The sequence below is a fragment of the Zingiber officinale genome, chromosome 5A (assembly GCF_018446385.1).
Source record: "Zingiber officinale cultivar Zhangliang chromosome 5A, Zo_v1.1, whole genome shotgun sequence".
Classification (NCBI taxonomy): Eukaryota; Viridiplantae; Streptophyta; class Magnoliopsida; order Zingiberales; family Zingiberaceae; genus Zingiber; species Zingiber officinale.
This window is the reverse complement of record NC_055994.1, coordinates 18,978,701-18,993,245: the sequence shown is the minus strand read 5'-3', so window position 1 is coordinate 18,993,245 and position 14,545 is coordinate 18,978,701. Positions and strand designations below refer to the sequence as shown.

The 14,545-nt window shown below is 34.4% G+C and overlaps 1 protein-coding gene across 1 annotated transcript in view; it reads right to left on the bottom strand.

Annotated features, from left to right (window-relative positions):
* Nucleotides 1–14,545, bottom strand: part of LOC121980273 (protein EXPORTIN 1A-like) — a 30,730-nt gene that overhangs the window by 13,553 nt on the left and 2,632 nt on the right. Inside the window, exons 4-19 of the mRNA XM_042532247.1 lie at nt 14,398–14,469; nt 14,117–14,224; nt 13,968–14,050; nt 11,459–11,597; nt 11,262–11,330; nt 10,972–11,049; nt 10,782–10,844; nt 10,643–10,687; nt 9,554–9,661; nt 9,374–9,472; nt 8,414–8,617; nt 6,872–6,931; nt 4,347–4,457; nt 3,378–3,475; nt 3,186–3,294; nt 2,768–2,833 (exon numbers count right to left, since the gene is read on the bottom strand). Of these exons, the coding sequence (XP_042388181.1) occupies nt 2,768–2,833; nt 3,186–3,294; nt 3,378–3,475; nt 4,347–4,457; nt 6,872–6,931; nt 8,414–8,617; nt 9,374–9,472; nt 9,554–9,661; nt 10,643–10,687; nt 10,782–10,844; nt 10,972–11,049; nt 11,262–11,330; nt 11,459–11,597; nt 13,968–14,050; nt 14,117–14,224; nt 14,398–14,469 (1,512 nt within the window). The remainder of the gene's footprint in view (nt 1–2,767; nt 2,834–3,185; nt 3,295–3,377; nt 3,476–4,346; nt 4,458–6,871; nt 6,932–8,413; nt 8,618–9,373; nt 9,473–9,553; nt 9,662–10,642; nt 10,688–10,781; nt 10,845–10,971; nt 11,050–11,261; nt 11,331–11,458; nt 11,598–13,967; nt 14,051–14,116; nt 14,225–14,397; nt 14,470–14,545) is intronic.

Genomic DNA, 14,545 nt, shown 5'->3' with positions numbered 1-14,545 from the left:
ATATTAAACCTACAGACTAGAGATCAAGAGCATAAATTTCAGAAAAAAGAAGAGAGGATATTACAGATTTAAGCTTTAACACCATATTAGAACTATGGAGTGGAGATGCAGCATCTGCTACTTCATGGATGAACTGATTATCAGACGAAGGTAAAAACATGCTCAGTTTTAACTGAAAGAAAGGATTAGATGTATGTTACATCCGCAGAAACTGGTAGGTAAAGTCTCGTAGTGAAAGCTAATAAACTGAGTCATAATGACTGCCCAATCTAGCACATCTATTATGCTTACTAGATTGGGTTTAAGATTTACTGATCCTTTCATAACCCTCCTGCTCTTCTATATCTATGCTTGTTCATTTAAAACACATGAATACAGAACAAAAGGATGATGTTCTAATCAAGCTGTCTCAAACCATGAAAATTCATCCCTTTAATTTGATTTTTCTACTCAACCAATGCCAGTGTAAAATTCATTATAATTTTTATTCAAAACTAAGCATAGATACATTGATAATACCAAACATCTTATTATATAACTCATCATAAAAAGAGGCTCATCTTTTTAACTACATCGACTGATAATTAATCTGCTATTACTAAACTCCTTAGAACTTATAAAAAAGGAAGTTTGGCGCACAAGCTCCCACCAATGCGGGATCCTGGGAAGATCTATTGTACACAGCTTTATCTGCATTGCAAAAGGCTATTTCTACGACTTGAATCCATGACTACCTGATCACATGGCAACAACTTTACCATTGCGCCAAGACTCCCCTTCTCCTCATATTCTATATTGAAACAAAATATAAAAGACAATAAACAGTCCAGTGCAGCAAGTCACAACTACATGGAAGACAAAAGTTAAATGGTCCATTTGAATAAATCAACAAACCCACAACCTGAAAACCAATAGCAACAACAACAACCAAGTCTTTATCCCATTTAGTGATATAGATCCTCCTAATTGGGCTCCGCCCCTACTATATCATCATCTATATATAAATTATATTTAAATAAACACTATCCTGCTTTATTGTTGCTAACCAAGTTTTCTTTGATCTCCCTTTGCTTTGATAAATGTGTGTCACAATTTCACATCGCCTAGCTAAGATATTTATAGGTCACCCAAGTATATGTCTATATCATCTTAAATGTCTCTAAAAATTTTTCCTCAATAGGTACAACCCGATTCTCTAATGTTCTCATTTCTTATGATGTTGTCTGCACATCCACTTTAACATCGTCATTTTTGTAACTCTAATCTTCTACTCATATATAACATAACAAGTCTAACTGTCATTTTATAGAATTTCCAAAGAACACCTAATGCCCTCCATTACATTCATTTAGAATTCATTCCACTATCTCGTCTAATCTATACATCATTTTGTCTGGGAAGTATTATACTGAGGTGGTATGCTTTTATATCAAGAACATCAAATGAACATTTAAGGTCCTAATTGGCTAATTTCATATTTCAATGACATCTATACACATTATTTGTCCAGGAAGTATTAAACTGAGATGGTATGCTTTATATCAAGAACATCAAATGCACATGTTAGGCCCTGCTTCGATGGATCTCCTTACCCTTATTTCAACTTCAATGTTTCATACAAGTAGAAAATGATATTGAACAATGTGTTTGGCAAATTAACTTCTTTGAAATCACATCATGAAAATGACAAAAAGAGAATATATAATAACATTTTATCATTTTATATTATATTGATTGTAAATTCATTTACAATTATAATTCAATATTCTCCATGTTTAATTAATGAAATGTCAATGGAGTAATTAGGGTATCTAGGATGCAAATGGACAAAACTATTTTCAGCCATTAATAGTTGTAATCTTCACAATCCATTACTAAGGAGCATCTACTGAAATTAAGCCTTAAATCATTGTATAAAGCTATGTTATCAGTCTTGGATATAAGTATCTATTGCAAGTGTGGATCCAAATAACTGCCGTGGCTATCTCAAGATGTTGGAAGGAGGCTACCGAGAAGAAGAGACTTCACACAAGTGACTGTGGAGGTAGGGGTTGAGAGGATAGCATTTTGTGTCTCAAGATGAAAAGTAGGGAAAATTTAACTGAAATAGTTCAGAGTGGTTCCATTTCTTGTACTTATTCTGCATGTTGGTCGGATGATATGATATGTTTCTTTATGCAAATGAATTTATGATATTTTTTATCTAAAAGTTTCTTGTTAATTTATATTTTAAATATTCATTAGTTTTAAGAGTACTTTCATTATTTCAATGCAAATTAACTATCAAAAGTTGTCCTAAACCTAACTGGCCAAACAATAAGTTTTCATAAATCTTAACTTCATCCATACTAAGCTTTGAACTGCTCTATGCGCAAGAAAGAAATTCAGCACAATAAGTGATTTAAAAATTTAAAATTATATATTGTAAAAAACTTAAAAAGGACCAAAGTAAAAAATAGAGGGATGACAAGGAATAAGAGAAACAGACAAAAATGAGAAGCAGAAATAATGACAAAAACAAAAAAATTCATGTGGTTTAACAGATTATCAAATCCCTTCAGATGTATTTGTATCTAGACCATGTCATCCAAATGTGTTACACAGCTGAATAACATTGTGCTATTATTTTAAACATTATTCAGCAGGACTTTGTATTATCATTTGATTGTTATTCAACTGGCCCAAAATTACAATTGGATCAAAAAGGTCTAAGGAACACAAAAATGTAAATATACTACTTGAACTAGTTATTAACAAGCAAAGTTACCTGGGTGGTCACAAATTTGCGCTTGCATTTCTGGACAATTTTCAGAAAAGTATCACAAGCCATGTCCTGGAAACAAAAATTCACAGCAGCTTCAGCAGGACTACTAACCAACAGGCCCCAGCTGAGATCTTAAAATTAAAAATCTCTAGTCCAAAAGCATATTCTTAATTTACCATTTTTCCAAACAAAAGGAGAATAATTAAAAATCAGTATTAGCACCATGCCTCATAGATGTGACTTATGTAGGTTAAAGAACATATTTAAGATCAATATCTAGTTGTGCAAGTTTCAAGGGGTCATATTGAGTAAAGATTTTTACTTGAGTTGTGACCTTGACATTCACCAGTAAATTAAAAAAACCTATCGTGTAGACTGCTGTCTCAGTAATTTAAGAAATAGTAAAACTAAAATCAATTACCTGAACACCTGGATGTGTTTCATGCATAAACTCAAATAACTTGTTCACTACTGTTTTGAGAAACTTCCAATGGGCTCGGAGAAACCGTGGATACTGTCCTACAACATACCTAAAATTCGAAAACACATAATAAATTGTAAAGAAACCAAATATATGCCACCAAGAAACCACACAACAAAGAACTTTGCTCACATTATATTACTCGCAATCACAGCCTTGTTATCTTTTCCTTTTGTAATTTCACAAAGATTCAATAAATCACGAATGACCATTACTAGAAATCTGTTTTCCTGTCATGATAAAAAATATTAGAAACGAGATAAGTAATTAATCTGCATATAGAAAATCATGACAAAAATATTAATTAAACAAAAAAGGTAAAAATGCAAAAGTAATTTCAACCGTCTAAACAGAAATTTGCCCAATTATTCCTAAGAATTCTATGAAACAAAATTAGTAATGACAAAAATAGAACATTATGTGGTTTAATCAGGAAAATATATCCCAAGTTTACTGCAAGCTAGATTCTGCTCTGAACAATCATGTTGGAAAATTACAAAAACATATTTTCTATCAATTTGCATGAAGATGAACAGTTATACTACAGCAAGAATGATCTTTAATACCTTCTGCAAGAGCATGCCTAACCTCTATTAACAAGGATGAGCTTATAATTACATAATATAGTACTTCTCTGAGAATGTAAGCAATATGTAACACTATACAATGTTCCAACTAGTTAAAACATCACAAACCTAGTTAGACCAAAAAACAAATCAAAATAAAAATCGAACATGAAGGTGGAAATTGAAACCCTATTGGGAGACAATTTCAAAGCATAACAATCAACGTGACTTATCAAAATAAAAGACAACCCGATGCACAAAACTCCTGCCCATGCAAGGTCCTAGGAAAGACTCGGACCACATTGGATATATTATATGCAACCTTAGAATGCATTGCAAGAGGTTGTTTTCATGGCTCAAACCTGTGACCACCAGGTCGCATGATAACAACTTTACCATTGCGCAAAGTATCAATATAAATAAGCAAATTTTGAAAACACCAAAGAGCAATTAAATTACTTTCTGAAGCACTTCCAGCCCACGTTTATACCAAAGATATAAGTAATTTCTAATGATACCAAAAGAGAGGGAATACTTGCTCTTCCATCATTGATCCTGATATTGATCCAATGGCCCAGCATAATGTGTTTAAGTTGTTCCACGACCACTCATCTCCACTCAATTGCTTGTTCAACTTCTTCAACATCTGCAATGAGAAATGTACATATGTTATCATATAGCAACAATTTTACCAACCCACAAACTAGGAAATTGCTTCAACTCATACAAAGACTGCTTCAGTTTACGCACAAGAAGACTTCAAGGTTTCTCCATATACACTTCCTCATCTAGACACCACGAAGAAGATCATTTTAACATCTAATTGAAGTGTTTGCCAGTATTAGATAGCAACAAATGAAAGGAAGAGGTGGACGGGAAATAATTGAAGCCATTAGAGAGAATATATCAATTTAATCAATACCATTGACAGGTGTATCATATAACCTGTGTACCCTCTTGGACTGACCAAGCTTTAAATCAGACAATTGAACATATTGAACAAACAGGAGATGTCATCAACTCGTCTGGGAAATCTTATCAGATTCCAAACTTGTAAAGGAAAAGCCAAAGAAGCATAAGAATGTGAAGGGATAAAGGGTCCAAGGTTCTATACTTTGGAGTAGCCTTAGAAAAATAGGAAAGGCAAAACCAGAGACCATGGAAGGTCTTGGTAGGGTTGAGGTCTAGTGGGGCAATTGCAACTGGCTTGGAATATGGCCATCTACGATGTGTGCAATGGCCAAATCTCTAGGATGGTGGAATAGATAAATGAGTAAGCCTAAGGATCAGAAGATGGTATAATAAATAAAAAAGCAAGCATGGGAAGTATCTAAGCTATCATCTTAGAAATGGAAGGATAGGGGAAGAGAAAAGGAATGTACTTAATAACAACCATAACTCTTCTTCTGCAATATATAATACTCAACACAGACACTCGATAAACTTAAGGCACCCATGATGTCATAATCAGACTTCCAAAATTGCAAGGGAATCCTCGCACGTATTGCTCTTGCAATCTCAAAGAAATGTTTATTCTTCCTCTCAATCACACAATTCTGTTGAGATTTATAAGAGCAAAATGACTGTTGTTGACCAAATTGACTAGGAAAGAAAGATTGAGAAGTGCTAAAGAGGCAATATCTAGCATGCTCACTTTCCAATGCATGGACAAGAGTTAAAAAAAATATTTTGACTATAGAAAATAGAGAAAATTTCAGACTGCTCTGTTATGAGGAAAAGTCATGGCATCTGTGAATAGTCATCGAAGAACACTACAAAATACCTAAAACCCAACCACAGAAGGACATGACTAGGTATTCCACACATCAGAATGGACTTAGGGAAAAGGAGTAGAGACACTTTGTGATTTGAATACGGAATGAAAATTGAAAATGTTTACCTAATTGAAAGATTTATACTCAAAACTATGTAAGTAGGAACCATCTTTTGTAGATTATGACAAAAACTAAAATGAAAGAAAAATCTACAAAATGCGCCAAAAATTTTATTCTAATCAACCAAAGCACCAAGAGTAAAAACATCATAAATCAGTGGCATAGAAGCAAACATGAAAAGAATTGCAAATAGATCACAAAGACAAATAGCAACTGGATTGAAAGGATGCTATTGTTAATAAAAAAAACACGGGAGAAATAGTGCAAAGAAGGAAGAAATGAGGCGGCACAGTAAAGGAGAAAAGTTTTTTGCACACAAGATGAAAATATTGCATGGATGAGATGTAAGGTCGAGTACAGCTGAGGTCGATGGTATGAAACCAACATATCACTGAAACTCAATAATGTCAGTAAGCTGTCCTCAACTAGATCTAGTGCCGCGAGGAGCAGAATTCTGCAATTCTCAACGACAGAATGAAAGTTTCATCAGTTTCATAGCCTTGCACATGAACTGCACCAATTCACTCAATAAGGCTCCATGCCCATCAACCATGCTAACGAGGAAAATTATAAGGACTATTGCCTTAAGGTCATTCCTCATACCTTTATGTATATTGCCTTATCAATTTTCCATTAGATCAGTAGGTTACATAGGCTTATAAGTAAACCCTATTCTATTTGCAGTTAGTTCAAAAAATGAAAAATCTTAGGAGGATAGTCGAAGGAAGAAAAATGTAATAGAGTGATTGTGACAAAATGGAAGTATAACCAGCAATCTGATCTCTACACAATATGAAATCTCAAGTTGTAAATGCCCTTTGACAAAAAATTATTTATATGGAATTTGATTAAATGATCAAAATAAATATAGCCAAATTTCACAGTTTCAAGTTGAATTGAGAAGGAAGTACGTGTTAATTATAATGTTATAGAAAATCATGGTACCAAATTCAAAAGTCCACTACTACAAAAGTATCCTTTATAGCTTACCAAATTTGGCCATACTGTATGTATGAACATAAGATTGGATTACTTATGAAATCCATTGACCAAGGTTGATTGACATAAGTGACCATCAATTTTAAGACACGCTATGACTTAGATATTATGTAGTAAATAGGTTCTCAAACAAAGTAGATGACAAAAAGGAATCATTAAGCTGTACCTGTTGCTCTGTGTCCTCATGATCAAGGTGAGACAAGTATATTAATGTTTCTCGCATTATCTGCAACAATGAATCATACAATCTCAAACAAAGTTAAAACTACAGAAATCAAAATACCATATAATAAAGTTTGCAATGAGTGTTCTCCCCTCTGCACTACCATTGCATTTTGATACTAAAAACTTAAACAGAAACATAATTTTTCACTAAAATGCAATTGCACAAACGCAATTTCAAACTGGGAAGAAAATAACCAAGGTTTTAAAAGTGTCTGTTGACATAATGTGGTCAGATTGCCCTGTGCAATATGTGGTCAAATGCACTCCTCGTTAAGAAATATTTCAAATTGAATCTCATTCATCAAGATATAGCATAATTATTATTAAGAACTTAATAAAAATCAATGCACAAGTAATATACATCTATTACGCATAACAAAATACAGGAAAAGAAATACTAAGAATAATTAATGGATAAAATGACATGCAAAGGCTGCAACAGTTGATGTGTAAACTTGAAGTTGTTCACTAAAAATATAATCAAGATTGAATTCTTCACAAGTTTCACTAACTCAGTATTACTTTGCAGCAGCAATTCAGTAGTTATATTGGAAGATGTAATTGAATCACATCTAGTCTATTCTAAAATATAAGTTAGGTAAAATCAAGGTTCACAATATCAGACAAATCTGGTGATGAGGCAGATGGTAAGATTTTGTTGTCAACCAGCATATTGTACATTGGTACCAGATAAGCGTCATTCACAAAAAGGAGGAAGTACCAAGATAGTGCCAGCCCCAATCAAGAAGACAGAATACTGGACAGGAAGATGGCAGATTTTGTTGCCAACCAGCATACTGTGTTGCTAATAGATCGTGTCACCCCTAATCAGGAGGATGTACTTAGATAGCAATCAGCCCCAATCAAGAGGATGAGAGGAAACATTCATCCTCCATTTGCGATCACTATCCACTGGAGCTTGCTTGCCACCTAAATTCCTCTAACTTATCCGAATGAAGGTTTAAAGTAGTGATTCTGGTTCCAATTGTTAGCAAAGAAGTAAAGGTTTTTGTTGCCACCAGCATACATATGTAGGCACAAGATAGTATCAGCCCCATCAGCAGAACTGACAGGAAGAAGAAAATCTTCATGCTACCATGGAAGTTCACTACCAGGGAAGCTTGCTTGCAACCAAGGTTTCACACTTATAAAAGGTCATTTTGGCCCCTCTAAGATCCACTATGAGATTTTGAGGCATAATATTTTCATTGGCAACCTTTGACATAATGTTTAGAATTCAGCAAGTGTTCTGGCCTCAATTTCGGTGTGGAACTGTTTGTTACCATCAATCTCTATCAATAATTAAATGATATCATAATCACTGGGAATTAGTCAAAAACAATTCTCTTGACGATCAAATTGAAAATTGAAAGTAGATGGACTACTATATGCAGATGATGGTGGTACAAATGTGAGGCAGAGTACTATATATGCATATAAGGGTACTATAAAAAAAAATCCGCACAAAAATTCCACCACAAACCTTATACTGAACAAGGACATCAATGTCTTTCATAGTTTCACGAACTATGTTGCCATTTTCATCTTCAGCAATCAAAACCTCTTCTGGCTTAGCCATACGACAAATCATGAGTGTTCTTAACTTGGACAGTGGAACTGAATAAAGTTGCCGCCTCTGAACAAGAGGAGAAGGAAGGCCATCAACCACCTCTGGCATGAGTGTAGGCTAAAGAGAAAAGTGAATGTCATTGTTAAATGAATTGCAAAAAGTATATGCAACTTAACAATGTGATAATGTAAAAGAAGATATAAACTAACATATGGAAATTAAAAACTAACCAAGAGATTTTTTTGTGATAGTCATGGTGAACAGATCGCAGGGAGACGAATGTAAGGAATGAACACAATGATATTTAAACAATATGACAAATGCACACTGAACATGATCAATGCTTCAAGATCATTTGTGGAATGTCTTTGTAATTTAACTACCATCATCCATACACGTGCTGCTGTAAGTGTCAAGTAACAAAAAGTATTCAAGCCTGCTTCAATAAGCTAAATATTCATTACGTAAAGGAGTAGGCAAACCTTGTCTCTTTAGTTCAAAATGTAATCTTTCTTTAAGTGACAGAACAAATCCTTAGGTGTTAGATGCAAAAAAATGCCAAGCATTTAATTAGAGGTGGGGATGACATTATTTAAACATGAACAAACAATAACTTTTGCAGAATTTTCTTAAAAAAACATTATGGTACATCTATCTTGAAATACTGATCTACAGGTTTTGATAACTGTAAAGTACCTCATAGGAAACAGACCTAGGACCTCAGCAAAAGATCTTTCAGTAATAGGCTATAAAAAGGGAGATGAACAGATGCATGCACCTTGCTTTTATAAATATCTTAAGGGATATGTTAAAAAATATATAGGTGAAGAATAAAGAATAAAGATGGTTAACTATACATGCTTGTAAGGATACCTGAAGACGCATTAAGCTTGCAGTAAGAGCAGGGTTCTCCAAGTTGTGATGCGCTTCAAACAGCTCTAGAACTAGTAAATTCCAATAGTCCAAGCAAACCTGCATAAACATTCAAAAGGTTGAACAATATAAGATTTCACATCAAAAATTTAGTAAAGTGTGAGTATGAATTTGTGATACCTTAAAAACTTCAGTGTCATCAACATATGAAATACCAATAAGATACTCGAGACCCATCAATAGTCCACCTCTATTTGCAGGAGCTGATTCCAGTACTCGGATGTGAGACTGAAAAGAGATAAAGAGAGTTACATGAAAGTAGTCGACTTGCTTAAGTTCTTTTCACTAACACATGGACTTAGCAATGAAATTCTTGGTTAGGAGACTGCATATACAGTCTCATTCCAGTATACATACTTTACAAAAGTTCTACAAGGCACATAATAAGAAAAAAATGTTAAACTAATATCATTGAATGAAAATTTATTTTGGTCAGAGTTACAACATTGAATAGTCCACTTTGCCTTTGTGATCCTTTTATTAGTCCCAGTTGCTCTGATGTCCTCCAACTAAATCCACCTACTAGGTTGCCACTTAGTTTGCAGATTAAATGATTTTTTTAAATCTCCAATTGCACCTCAAATCTCCTAATCTTTTGTGGGATTTAAAACATTGAATAAACAAGATAAACAGACTTGATGTTGCAGCAAACAAATGATTCCCACAATGACCAGTATAATTGCAGGAAATGAGTTCCAATGGCGCCAATGTTCCATATATCAAGCATGCTACCATGGAAAATCAAGAGAAAGAGAGAACAAATGATCAAACCAGAAATTAGAAGTTGTTAAGAACAAGCTTGAAGGATCAAAATTGTCATTAAGAGAAGGGAAGGGAGAGGGAGGAAGAGAGAGAGACAGAGAAGTCAAAAATGACCAAATTAGAACAATCTCAAAAGATTAAAATTGACACCAAGCTTAATCTGAAGAAATTGTGTGGTCTTTCTAATGGCAACTTATCTGCCGTATTTATCAGAGATCAAAATCTTGTAGCTAGATGTAAATAATCAATGAACACAATCATGTTAGCTCAAATACGTTTTTAAACAAACAAAGAAAGCCACTACCTGCCAAGAAATTTTGTATTAAAAGAGATGATATAGAACATTCCCATCCCTATACTATATATATATATATATATATATCCAATTTGAGTGCTAGAATAAATAATCAACTTCAAGAAGTAAAAGCTAAAGAGGAACAAACTTGCCTTGAAAAATGAAGCAAAAAAGAGCGCAAGATTTTGAATGAAAGCCTACAATTAGATAGAATTAGCATAGTTTACCCACAGCAATAGTTAATTAAACTATTAGCACAAACAAATTTACACAACTGATCCCTGTGGATACCTGCTCTTCACTAGAACCATTGGTGTATGCTTCTGCGAAATTTGTACCATGAGGGATAATAGTCTACATGTTAAAATAGTAAAGACTATAACTGTCAACATAATGTGAGAATGAATAGACAACACAAAGAAAAACAGAAATCAAAGGTATAAGAAATACAAATAGGGAAAGACCATTAAAACAAACATACCTGTAATTGTACCATAAATATTGTATACATCTTCACATATTGTGGATCATAAAAGTCACCAAACTGAAGCGCTGCAACCTAAAAATTAGGAGAAATCTTTACATACCATTATAAAATAAATCTAATTATCAGTAGCCGTGAAGATAACCACCTAATCGCTACTACATATTCAAATTCACGACACTAGCCTAAATATTGTTTGATCATGGATGAAGATTAACTACTTTACTAGACAGTAGCATAAAGACAGCATAAAATAAGTGTAAGATGAAATTATATAAGGCATGAACCTCTGTCAAACACTGCAGAGTAAGGTTCTGGTACGATCCCATGGGAAAGAATTTCAAGAGTATCTCCAACTGAAAAAACATTATCAAAACATTATAGTAAATTTCACCTCAACATTTTTGAAAAATTTTGTTGAATCAGCTACCACATGACAACAACATTGATTAATAAAACAATAAGTGGTCATCAAAGAACAAACCAGCGGAGATTCAAATATATAGCCAAGTGGAATCCATGATAGAAAGGCATGAAGTGTTGCCAAAGTAGCTCGGATAAGCTCTGTTCTTTGAGATGCTGATAGCACATATAAGCACAACTCGTGGATGAGCTGAAATTCACTGATAAGAAAGTATATTTCATTCCAAAATACGAGGTGGTAAAACCTTTTTAAAAGAACATGACATCATTGCAACAGAATGACAAGCAAAATTACATAGAATTTCAATTATCAGTCATTCCAACATTCAATGAAATGACCTTAATCATGCAGTGAACAAAGGAGAGCTTCATTGAAGCAGTAGTTTCAAAATTGATATCTCAAGTAAAGGAGAAGACTATGTGTAAGAGTGTAAATTGAACTCATGAGTGAATAAATATAAACGTTTTATGTGATTAAAGGTCTTAGTCTACCAAATGAAGCATCTTAAATGGTAGGCCAAACAATGGATAAAAACATTGGAATGCAGTTCCATCGCAATTTCTTTATTTTAGCCTTTAATTTACAATAATAAATATTTCTTTGAAATGTTGATTTCAGTAACAATTAAACATGTTAGGATATTAAATGAATATTACTTCCATGTATCACAACAATTTGGAATTAGATATATATAGCTTCTTCTTCTATTTAGTTGCATGTAAGGCCACACTGCTAGAATATCAAATCATCGTCCCCCTGGAGACCACCCAAAAAGGGGTCACCTCTAGACCTTTGCTCTAGGCATTAAGGTATTCTAAACACAATTAAACATGTTTGTGTTGGTGTAGTCATCACCGATAATTGAACTTGTATTTTGAAGTCTGGCAAGGGTTTAAAGTTAGACATTATGTGTTTGATATGTTAGTTAAGTGTGAAGGTCACTTAACATGGAAAGTCCTAATGGGTCAAGAAGACCGGACATTAGGCATCGGAAAGACCTAGTAGGTCAGGAGAATCAAACACTAAGCAAGGAGTCTTAGTGGATCGGAAGGACCAGACACCAAGACCAGATGAGAGTACTTGATGGTGACCGGACATTAAGGAAGGAAAAGTCTTGGTAGGTCGATCGAACATTGAGCACAAGTAGAAGTCCAAACAGGTCCGTGGATGTTTGGCATGTAAGGTAAATCCTGGAGAGGTTTTCCGTTTTGGAAGATAGTGAGGATGCGTCCCAATCGGGACAACCTTAGGCGTTTGATCCAACTAAAGAAACCAACAAAGGTTTCTAAGTCAAGATCTATCTGTCAGACTCATTCATGCATAAAAATAAAATTCGGGTTGATCCAAGGGTTCGGTGGACCGAACAAAGTGGTTTAGTCTACCGATCCCATCAGGCTCAAATTAGATTGAGATTCAGCAAAGAAGGAAATGAGGGTTTACTGAACAAGAAGTACCGAACACCTTTGGTAACCTGAGATAAGATGAGATTGGAACAAGTAACAAAGGAAATAATAGGGTTGTCAATCGAACAAGGAGTCAGTCGACCAAAGGAGTCGGCCAACCAAACACATTTGGTAAGCGAAGATCAAATAAGATTAGATCGAGCAACAAAAGATAATCCGGTTGTTCAGTCAAATAGAAAGTCGATTGACCGATAAAGGCTAATTTCGTGGAAGATACGATTTAGGCAGATCGTGAACCTAAATGTGAAGCCAGGCAGATTCTGGAGTTTGATCAAACGAATGAAAAGTTTATAAAAAGAGCCTCGAGGTCCGAGGCTAAGTATCAATTTCTCTCATTAATCCATCTCTCTTTTGCTTCGTTAGGGCAAGTTCCTACTACACCAAAAGGCTCTCCGACAAACTACACCCGAATTCCATCTTTTGTTGTTGGTACATTTGATTTACTTCCATTTATTTTAAAGAAAGGAATAGTAGTATGTTACCATCTCCCTCATTCTTGTATGTGTTTCATCCTTCTCGGGAAGCTTTTCAGAGAGGAGAGCTTTAGTGATTTGCCCATTTGGAAACAGTCCAAGAAATCATAGACTTTGGAGTAGTAGTCGTTGGACTGTGAACCAAGTAACCAAATGTGTCTTCTAATTTTTAGTTATTCCGCTTCTTATCTCTATTTAGTTTTCAAAAGAAAATTAGTTTTTCAAACGAGTAATATTCACCCCCCTCCCCTCCCTCCTCTATCGCATATTTCAATCCTATAATTTGTTCTAAATTTTTAAAAGTTTTAGAATAAGGTAATAACATGAGCCTCATAGTGCATATTGGCCGATATTTGATGTTTGGTCCCTCAAAACAAACCCAGATTGGCAGAGTTGATCCAGATTAACATTTGTCAATTTTAAGAATTCCAGTACAGGAAGCAATAACCTCCTGACTGGCATCACAGAGATCCCAAATAAGAAGAGACTGCAATCAGATCATAACAATTACAATCATATTAACCAATAGTTCTGTCTACCATTTGTGAGGTAATACAAGATCCCTATACTACCACAATACGAGTCTATACAGCAGATAAACAGGAAGCCAAACAAAGATCATATAAATCATACCTATTTAATGACTGCTTTAGTTCTTTTATTTTTTGTTGAGTCATCTCTCCTCTTGAGAAATCAAAAACCTCTTCACTCAAAAGCTGCATAATTGACAACCTTTTTAGCATTCATATTTGCCAGAATGCAATTATTAAGGAGATATATACCTTTAGTATAGCCATACAATTTTCACAAATTGTTTCACTGCTCTTTGCAGCTGAGAGAAGATCAGGAATGAAGCTCTGCCATCTGGCTGGCCACTCATGCTTTAAGACCTGCATGGAAAAATGTATGGGATTAAGGAAAATGTGGGGAATATAGAAATAAGGGCCAGTTCACCTACTACATCTTTTATCAAAATGGAAACCAGCAGTCAAAAAGGCTAATAGTTGAATACTACAACCAAAGGGACATTGGAAAATATAATAGTGAGGAATCAGTGGATTACCTGCACTAATATGACATTAAGCTTATTAACATACAATCGCTCCTTCCGGAAAGAGGATTCATTACTAGAAAGCTGATTAAAAGTTCAAAGGTGACACAAACAATTAAAAATAGTTGGGACTAAAATGGCAAGTGAAGAAGAAAAAACA